This window comes from Malaclemys terrapin, chromosome 24 (assembly GCF_027887155.1).
Source record: "Malaclemys terrapin pileata isolate rMalTer1 chromosome 24, rMalTer1.hap1, whole genome shotgun sequence".
Taxonomy (NCBI): domain Eukaryota; kingdom Metazoa; phylum Chordata; order Testudines; family Emydidae; genus Malaclemys; species Malaclemys terrapin.
The window spans coordinates 8,407,799-8,418,343 of NC_071528.1; the positions used below are offsets into that span (position 1 = coordinate 8,407,799).

General features: G+C 46.3%; 1 protein-coding gene across 1 annotated transcript in view; it reads right to left on the reverse strand.

Annotated features, from left to right (window-relative positions):
- Positions 1–8,530, reverse strand: part of ACSBG2 (acyl-CoA synthetase bubblegum family member 2) — a 36,270-nt gene extending 27,740 nt beyond the window's left edge. The window contains exon 1 of the mRNA XM_054013690.1: positions 8,425–8,530. Within this exon, the coding sequence (XP_053869665.1) occupies positions 8,425–8,506 (82 nt within the window). The 5' untranslated portion in view covers positions 8,507–8,530. The remainder of the gene's footprint in view (positions 1–8,424) is intronic.
- Between the last annotated feature and the right edge of the window lie 2,015 nt (positions 8,531–10,545).

The window sequence follows — 10,545 nt, forward strand, 5'->3', positions numbered from 1 at the left end:
CATTTTCACTAGCATGTTAGACTCAAGATTATTTTGTCCTTCCATTACCAACCTCTGTTTCCACATGGAATCAGATGTCAAGTCCACTAAGAGACAAGTCATATCCAAAATATCTAGAGATGAGAGTTTGCCTGTTCTCTCCTGCATCTGTGTGAGTTCAGTTACAAGGCTGTTCTGCTCTGGGGGAAAAAAGCCAGTAACTGGATCTTTCCCCAGTACCTGAGTCACAGACTGCTTATTTAAATAATCAACATGGAGACATTCATGTTCCAACAGCACTGTTTTCCCAACAAACTGGTTAAGTTTATTGGGCTGTTTAAACTCCCTAACAACTTTTATTTCATTTCAAATCTTTTCAAAGCTATCCACACCGGGCCTTTGTGGCCAGTGGATTTATACACATCTGAAAGATTTTGGCCATTAAGTACCAACACACTTTCCTTAGAAGAGACGGTTTACTATCAACAATGGCCCATTAAGAGTCAGTGGAAAACAATTCCTTTTCAAAGATTTCGGAGTAGAAGCCGTGTTAGTCTGTATCCGCAAAAAGAACAGGAGTACTTGTGGCACCTTAGAGACTAACAAATTTATTAGAGCATAAGCTTTCGTGGACGAAGTGGGCTGTAGTCTAATAAATTTGTTAGTCTCTAAGGTGCCACAAGTACTCCTGTTCCTTTTCAAAGACTTCACCCAGAAATTCATTTCCTTCTGCAATATCATGTACTGCAACAGGTTCTGAGCTTTATTTATGTCCACAACAGGGAAAAAACAAAAAAAACTGCTAGACTTCATAGTCACAAGATTAAAAGCACTCTTTCTTGCTACAAATTTCTACACTGTCAGTAGGTAACAGTCAAATTACCTTCATGATTTCCTTGTGCCGTAGCTATATCACATCACCCTGATCAGACAAGGTTGTCATATCTTTACCCAGCAACACACTAGCAAAAGGCAAAATAGAAGCACCAGAATTGCTTGGTCTCTGGGAGCTATTATGACAACTGGATACAACCTAGTTGCAATATCATCCCTAGCAGACACAAACTTAGGACCACTTCCTTCCTGGGCTTTAATTGTATCCTTCACTGTCACAATTCTCCACACTGGTAACACGTAAGGTATGGGGGTACTTGTGTTCCACTAACCTGGTCAACAATCCATCACTGTACCCTTTCCTTCCTCAGTTAGGGCTTTAACCTGATCACCAACTTTAATCTGCTTTAGAGAAACATTTCCTTATCTAATGCCAGATTCACTTCTGAGATACCAGACAGACATGTAGGAATTTTTTCCACATATACACTGCTTCTTTGCACATCTTCCTCGGACAAACGTTTGGAGAAACCCTCCCTAGGCAAATCCTTGCCCTTAATAGACACAGGTTCAGGATTATTTCTTTCCTGTGACTGGTTTATGTCGTCAACTTGACTGAACAAAGTTTTAATATCATCCCCAATCAAATTAAGTTATAGCTGGTGTAAGGACTCTATTGCCTAATGTTTAACACCATCCTATTCAATATGGATTCTGGTTAAAAGGCACACTTAAAAGTAAACCCAGAGGATTACAGTATTCACACTGATTTGGTAAATCATCTTCCTCTGACAAAATCTGTTTTTACAACTTTTAACAGCACTCTTGTTATTTGCCCTAAACAGCTTTTACTATTGACTTTTACATTTTTTGCACAAGTTATGGGGTTACCTTCACCTGAGCTCACAGTAAAAGTATTTACATAAAAGGGGCAGTGTTGGGGTAAATTTGGTTTTACACGCACACACAGTCAAACATACCAATATTGTCACAAACTGGATAGATTCTATCCCCATATTGGTTGGGGAGAGGAACTGGTTTCAGTATAATACAGTTCCTGTTCCTTTATTCTCTTGAACTGGAGCTTAAGTCTGTCCACTTTTGCCTTAGCTTCTAGTTCCTGCGATCAAATATATGCCTTTTTTTGTTCATGTTCAAAACAGAGGCGTTCTTTCTCAGCAGCTTCTCCTTCCGTATCAGCCTTTTTTTTTTTTTTTTGCTTTTGTTCAAGTTCTAGCTGCTGGTTTCTCACCGCAAGCATTTTCACTGGGTCTGCTTCCTTATCACTGGCAATTAACAGATTTTTCAGTTCCTGCTCTGGGGCCTTTTGTTTAAAATACAACCCTCTCTGTAAGCACAGTTTTGAGGCTTTTTCCTGTCAGGATCTTGATCATGGGTCACTCACTGATTTTTAACCATTAAACTCTCCAATATCAAAATTAAATTTTGACGAGCGTGTGGTTCGGATCCAAAAGCCCACTTAACCTGTGGTACGTAGTATGTATCTAAGCACAACTATACCACTGTTACCGGGGTCCTAGTGGGGAGCCAGCTGTGGTCACTCAATTATGGTGAATTGCAAAGAATGGGGCAGACAATCCCCCAAAAGCTAGTGGATATTCCAATACTTAGATTCACCAAACCAGCACAGACAGCCTCTTTATTACGTTAATGGTTACTCAGAAGTCCAAACAGTTCCCTTAAAATGATCCAGCCTCAGGCCCCCCACGACAAATGTGATGGAAAATTTCTGTAATTCTTATTACAGAAACTAAAATGTATTAAAACAACAAGAGTATGGTTAAAAGATCAATATACATACAGACATGAGTTCAATTCATTGAGTTTCAGATTCACAGCAGAGATGCTGTGCTTTGTAGTTGCAAAGAGTTCCTTTAGAATTCAGTTCATAGTCCAACATCCAAATCTCACATTCAGGGTGTACCAGCATAACTGGGACCTCAGTCTTGCGACTCAAACTTCCCCTGATGAAGTCTAAGTAGATCTGAGATGACAGAATCAGGACCCAAGGATCTTTCATACAATTTCATGTCTTAACAAGTTGGAATTCCTCAGGGAACAAAAGGTAATTGGGATGACTTTGAAGGAGGTCCATCACCAGTACTTAGCTATACAAATTAACATAAGGCCATTCACAGTGCATTTCAAAGAGATAAATACAGAGATATCCCATGTTTACAATCCATTTACATGATAGGATTTTTTTGACCTCTGAATTATCAGAATACAGCATAGACAGGGACTGTTGATCACATTGTCCACCCTACTCATACATCTGTAAATACACAAATATCTCCTCACATGTCTTCTGTGGGTTATTCATTTTGCAGGATGTTTAACCCTTTCTGGCCATGGGTCACAGTTGTCAAGGCTGGATTTATGGTTCAATAGTCTACTTACTTTGCTGCCCCACCTCTGACTGGAAGAGTGTTAACAAGTCACTTTTTCACCTTGTATAGTCCCTTGAAATGTGTTAACTACTCATGCTTATGGTCCACCTTGTATTTAGCTGTGTCACTTGGATTAAGTTTCCCAGCTCTAGGCTGTCTACACAGATGATGTTAAAGCGCTGCCGAGCGCTTTAACGTGGCTATGTAGTCGCAGCTCCAGCACTGGGAGAGAGCTCTGCCGACGCTGTAATAAAGCCACCTCTGCAAGGGGAATGGCTCCAGTGCTGTAGCAGGGTCTACGCTGCCACTTTACAGCACTGAAACTTGCATCGCTTAGGGGGGTGTCTACACTAAGTGCTACATCAGCATCAGTGCAGCTGTAGTGCATCTGGTGAAGATGCTCTATGCCAGGGGTGGCCAAACTGTGGCTCATAGCCACATGTGGCTCTTTTACCATTAAAGTGCGGCTTGCAGACCCCGACCCCCCACCTACCAGATCGGGGGAGCAGGTTGGGACCTCTGCTTTTCAGTGAGGTGACGAGGTAGGGACTTCTGCCCAGCAGGGAGTGGGAGTCTCAGGGCTTCTGCCCCACAGGGCACACCTACTGGGGCTCAGGGCTTCAGCAGGAGCGAGGCTGAAGACCCATCAGGTGTCGCCCATGAAGCTGAAGCCCTAAGCCTTGGCTGGTGTGCCCTGGTTCTCAAACTTCTGAAGATGGTTGTAGGTGGCTCAGAGTCAGTAAGTCTGGCCACCCCTGCTCTATGCAGATGAGAGAGTTCTCCCATTGGCATAATAAATCCACCTCCGTGAGAGGCAGTAGCAGCTTTCCTGCTGATATAGCGTGGTCCACACTGATGTTTAGGGCAGTGTAAGTCAGGGGTTCTCAAATTGAGAGTCAGGACCCCAATGTGGCCTGGGACTAGGTAGGGGAGAGTCTCTCTTAATATCCTGGGATTGACACAGCTACAACACTGGATGCTGGAGCAGAAAGTCTAACTTTAAGAAGTACCCCAGAAATAATTCTGAAACAATTTGAACACACACAATTGTAGCTGCACCAGACAGGTAATTTCAGCAAATCGGTTCAGTTTTGGCTGAGAGAAGCTAACTGATGTCTCTTAGTCTAAGTATTGGAACTTTAGTATGGATAATATTTCAGGAACACCACTTCAGAGACTGTACTATTTGAACAAGAAAGGGACTATTTGGTGATTGTATTAAAATTAATTTGGCCTTAAGGTTTAGAGCAGGCTGTACCTTAACAAAAGGCAGGGAATAGAGGTTTCAGATTACATTTTGTTACTAGTGCAGAAGTACTTTAGGTTTATGATTTTAACTCTTGATCGCCTTGTGCAGAAGGCACTGAATTAGAGGAAGTTAAGTAAGCCTTTGTTTTCGTGAACGTGACCCTAATGGGTGGAGGAAGGGAAGCATGGATTTCAGATGATTTTTCCTGCAATTTCATGACATATGGGAAATAGTGTGACAGTTACTACAGCTTCCTCACTATCTCTCTCTCTCTCAAAGGTTTTGTTGATTTACAGCAGGGGTGTCAAACAGATTGTTTTGTGACCATAATTATAGTTGACATTTCAACATAATTATATTTGAAAAGCTAAGGTTCACGTTAAAGAGACAGCATCTACATGGGAAACTTTGGTAAAATTCCCTACCAGCACAGCTTTACCAGTAGGCTATTTTCAGTTTGTGCATTTGACAGCACATTAGACAGGGGAACCTAAATTTGACTATACGGTCAGTTTCCCTTTTTGTTTGAATGGGGTTTCCCCCCACCCTCAGAAGCAACTTTTTGAAGCATGAAGCTGTAATTTTAAAACCACAAAAGTTGAGGACCACCATAGTATGTTGGTGTAGTATTCAAGACTATCCCTTTAACCTGAATTTTTAAACTAACTGAATTTCAAGTCAATGGTACCCCCTACTGAGTCTTTAAGGTAATCTTAAGCTATTTCACTACTGATCATTTCAGTTTCTACTAAACAGTAATTATAGATTATGAGATGGGGAAATATAGGTAGGCAACTAGTTGCTGCTTAGGGAAGAGTAATAGATGTAAACCTCTCTTCCCCCCTCTAAAAATTTAATCTCCTTTATTCCTGCCCAAAACAGGAACTTGAAATTTATTTATCCCTTTTGGGTGCCAGAATTCCCAATGGACTTCTGACCAGATGCTAAAGCCTCTGTTCTCTCTGCCTACTCTCCCAAAGATTCTGTATTGAAAAATGCATACATTTATTGTACATGAGAACTATAGGTTGAAAAGGACAGAATTTACTGCAGATATCCAGAACACAAGGGGAACTGGCTAGATATGCAGCCTGAACTCCCAACCAGTGAAATTTGGTGAGCCATCACTGCAAGTGTAGTAATTTTTGTTCACTAGTTAAGGCTACACTGCAGTTAAATTAATTAGTAGGAGCTGGTTAAGATAAGATTCCTTTTTCTCATTTAACTTTAGTTTTTAGCTTTAATTTATAAGTCTAATCTCTCATAAATAATCTAAATCAACAGTTGTGGTCCATGGAACACTAGTGATCTGTTGAGACTGCATAGTCACAGGTTTCCGACTTCCTTTGTAATCATCTGCTAAGCCACCTTGCTTACACAGAACAATGTTAGAATAGCAGTTTCTATATTTGCCCCAGGGATGTTTTATTATAGTTACTGGCAGAGATGGCAGTCCATGTTACCACAAAACAGAAGGGGTGGTGTTCCCTACGGCACAATTATGAGGGGAGCCACATCATGAAAAATTCAGAAACCCTGAGTTAGCTAGTACTGTGAACATTCTATATAGTGATCCTCCTTGACATCTGGATTTAGCTGCCAAATAATAGTTTAGAAAAACGTGGAGTTTGTTACTGAATGCACAGAGGACATTTCAAAACTCCTGGTAAAATACTGGAATGAACTATTTATGGTTGTTGCAGAATGTTCTGAAGTCTTGTACCAATTTTAGGAAAACAGTGCTGAAATGACTAACACTGCAGGCGCCTTCTGCAGCATCATGCAAGTGTAACCTGATTATTTCAGCCAATAGACATCTTACAAGTCATCACTGTGTCACATGATAAGCTTATTCATTCAGTTTCTGGAGACTAAATGTTATCAGAGAACATTAACCTGTTGTAGATGTCACAAGTGCACTTCTTCCTGAAGAGGCAGACAGCAGAAGTACCATGAGTTACTCACACAGAAGGAAACAAACACTGATAACAGTTTAATACTGATGAACATATGAAGCACTGTTTATAGCCATCAGCTTTTTCCACAGGAAGCTATGTATGTGGCAGGAAGTCTACTGGTGATTCTTTAACATGAAACAATATCTATTTAGCTTTAATATAGGCAGATGAGATCTCTCCTCTAGGGACTAACAAAGCTCAACACATTTTCATCCAGAACTAGAAATAGGCAGTTGAACTTCAGAAACTGGTGCAACTTTTTAAGTATACTGGCAATAGTTTTCACAAGACAGCTACAGAAGAAAGGGTATAACATATACAAAGCACAACCTACCTCAGGGGTTGGCAATCTTTCAGAAGTGGTGTGCCAAGTCTTCATTTATGCACTCTAATTTAAGTTTGAGTGCCAGTAATACATTTTAACGTTTTTAGAAGGTCTTTTTCTATAGGTCTAATATAACTAAACTATTGTTGTATGTAAAGTAAATAAGGTTTTTAAAATGTTTAAGAAGCCTCATTTAAAATTAAATTAAAATGCAGAGCCCTCTGGACCAGTGGCCACAACCTGGGCCAGTGTGAGTGCCACTGAAAATCAGCTCACAAGCCACCTTCGGCATGCGTGCCACAGATTGCCTACCCCTAACCTACACCATTTTTGGAGCAGGAACTTCCTCAGCATTGGTCAGTTACCATTGCTAACCCTCCATTTTAAAAACAGACTGAATTTTCCAAATCTGATCCAATATCACATTTGATGAGGTCAGTACCAATTATGACTATGGGATACATTAAGATTTTAGAGTTTAGTTCAGCCATTAGAGAAATACATAAAGTCCTTTTAAACAACGGTGTCACACCTTTAGAGCGACACCTGAGCCACATAAGTTATTCGACCTCACCCGGGCATAGCTTTGTTTTAATATTTGCATAAGAAAATGTCAACAAAACAAAGGTCTAGAAGCTTATAAACCTGTGCCAACGGCAAACATCCTGGCAGGTTTCAACTGTAAGGCTACAGACTACTGTTCTTGTAGCTAGGAGAGCTTGTACCTTCAGAACAAGTGTAGGGCACGCCTAATAAGCTGCCAAACGCTCACTGTTTGCGCCATTGGGGGAAGAAGGGAAACAAAAGAGAAAATAGAAATTTCTCGTTCTCCCATTAGACACACAAACCCTCAAGAGCCCCAGAGGAGGTCAGCCCCCCCCCCCCCCCCCGACCCCCGACCACGTGGCACGGCTACAGCGCTTTTCCATCCCGCCCCGAGCGCACGGGGGAAGTGTCTGCCCGCCAACGCCCTGACTCCGCTGGGGGAGGCGAGGCACCTGCCTCGCCAGCCCCGCTCCGAGCCAAGCCTTTGTAGAGCCGTAGCGACCAGGCAGGGCTGGGGGGGGCAGCGCTCGCCGCTGCACAGCTTCCCGCCCGCGGCACGTCTCAGCCCCTCGGGCTACACCCGGGCGGGGCGGGGGGTCACCAGAGCCCCGCACGCTGCCCCCGCCCCAACTCCTGCCCACGAGAGGAGAGGAAGGGAGCAGGGACCCCCCCCCCCCCGCGTCTCCCCGACCAGCCCATCCTCCGGGGGGGGGGGGGGGGAGAGCAGCTTCTCCATCACCAGCCGTACCTGAGGGGGGAGGGAAGAGCAGCTCCTTCCTCCATCACCGCCCCACCTGCGGGGCCAGTCACATCCCGCCCCAGTGCCTGAGAGCAGGGGCAGCCCCGCCATCGCCCCCCAGGAGGCAGCTCCGTCCCTGGGGGGCCAGCCCCATCGCCCCCCATCCCCTGAGGGGGGCAGGGGCAGCCCCGCCATCGCCCCCCATCCCCTGAGGGGGGCAGGGGCAGCCCCGCCATCGCCCCCCATCCCCTGAGGGGGGCAGGGGCAGCCCCGCCATCGCCCCCCATCCCCTGAGGGGGGCAGCCCCACCCCACCCCAGTACCTGACGGGGGCAGGGCCAGTCCCGCCTGAAGGGGGAGAAGGGGCAGCCCCCGTCCCTTTACCTGGGGGTGGGCGCGCGCTGAGCCGAGCCGAGCCGAGCTTCCTCTCCGCGCGCAGCACTGACTGGCGGCCGGTAGGAGGCATCAGGGGCCTTAAGTTTAAAGCGCTCGCGGGAAGGGGGAGGGGCGAATCCCCTCCCGGTCGCGTCACCGCCTCGTGCCGCTTGAAAGACCCGCGCGCGCCCCCGCCTCCCGGAGCGCGAGCCCGATTGGCTGAAGCGCCTCTCGTGAGAGGGCGGGGCCAGGAGCGAGCGACGCCGTTTTTCCGCCAGCGGCCGCCAAGGAGGGGGGGGGGAGGGGGGTGAGCGCCGCGCGGCCGTAGCCCCGCCCCCTTCTGTAACCCTCGGTCATTGACCTCCGCTAGACCACGTGGAGTCTGCAGCCGCCCCCCTGGCGGGTGATTGCGCAGTTGCTCAGGGGAGATGGGACATAGGCGGGGACCCGAGGAGCTGTTACAACAGCGGGGGATTGGCCCAGTTAGCATCGATTGTTATCAATATGATAGTTATAATCGGCCAGGGGTAGCAAACATGGGGTGGCACGGTGCGTTATTAATTGCAGTCATTCATCACAGGCAGGTACGGGGACAACAGGCATTGGGGAAGCAAACAAAGCAGACCAGCAACAAAGCCTACTGCAATTTATTGCAGGCCAGTCGCAGGTGCAGTAACAACTCTTGGAGAAGCTGGGGAGTCCCATGATAGGGAGTGATAAGTGGGCGACGGTCACAGGGCTGTGCAAAATGGGCCATATGCCTGACCCCGATGCCTTCTGGTTAATGTTTTCCCTGCCTTTTGGATTATAAAGTATGGGCTCCCTATCAATCTCTCCTGAGAAACAAGCTGTTTATAGGGTGCTGTGCAATGAACAAGCCTCAGATTATGATACCATAAAGGCAGCCATTTTAGATCAGATGGGTCTGTCAGCAGATGGATAAAGCCAGAATTTTAGACAGCAAGGGGGGCACAGGGGACAAGACCTAGGGGCTTTGCACAAATTATTGGATTGGATGGATCACTGGGTGGCTGAGGCCAGGTGACTAAGGAATTGGGGAGATGATGGATTTCATTATTTTGGAACAGCTTTTGCAGTGCCTCCCCAAAATCACTAGGTCTTGGGCATGGAGGCATTAACCCACTATTCTGGAAGCCACTGTTAAATTCACTGAGTTCATGGAAGCTGGTGTCCCGAGTAAAACAACATGTTCATTTAAAGAACATGACCTGGGGAGGAAAGATGGGGAACTACTGACTACAAAGTGCTGGAGAAGAAAAGAGGAAGGAGACCCCACCCACAAACTGCCAAATTGTTTATCAATGTGGGGGCTCAGGACATCTGAAAAGGGACTGCCCCTATGTGGACTACAGAAAGAAGAACAGGAGTACTTGTGGCACCTTAGAGACTAACAAATTTATTAGAGCATAAGCTTTCGTGGACTACAGCCCACTTCTTCGGATGCATATATCCTTAGAGACTAACAAATTTATTAGAGCATAAGCTTTCGTGGACTACAGCCCACTTCTTCGGATGCATATGTGGACTACAGTAACTCCACACTTAACGTCGTCTGGTTAAAGTTATGTCGCTGATCAGTTAGGGAACATGCTCATTCAAAGTTGTGCAATGCTCCCTTATAACGTTGTTTGGCAGCTGCCTGCTTTGTCCACTGCTTGCAGGAAGAGCAGCCCGTTGGAGCTAGCTGGTGGGGGCTTGGAACCAGGGTGGGCTGGCAGCCCCCCTAAGTTTCCTGTGTGGCTGCTGCCCAGTAGGCTATCAATTGCCAGGCAGTTCAAGTGTCCCTCCCCCATAGGTGAAAGTAAGCCGGTCCAGTCCATCTGTGCTGGATCGCACTGGCTTCCGCGGCCAGGATTAAATGGGCTCTGGGCTCCCCGCAGTGGTGGGGAGCTCCGAGCCCTTTAAATTCCGCCCGCAGCTCTGGCAGCAGGGCTGGGGCCGGGATTTAAAGGGCTCAGAGCTCCCTGCCACTGCGAAGAGCCCAGAGTCCTTTAAATCCCGGCCCCAGCCCTGCCGCCGGAGCTGTGAGCGGGATTTAAAGGGCCCGGAGCTCCGTGGCGGCCAGAGCCCTGGACCCTTTAATTTGCCTGGGGGCTCCCAGCCACCTCT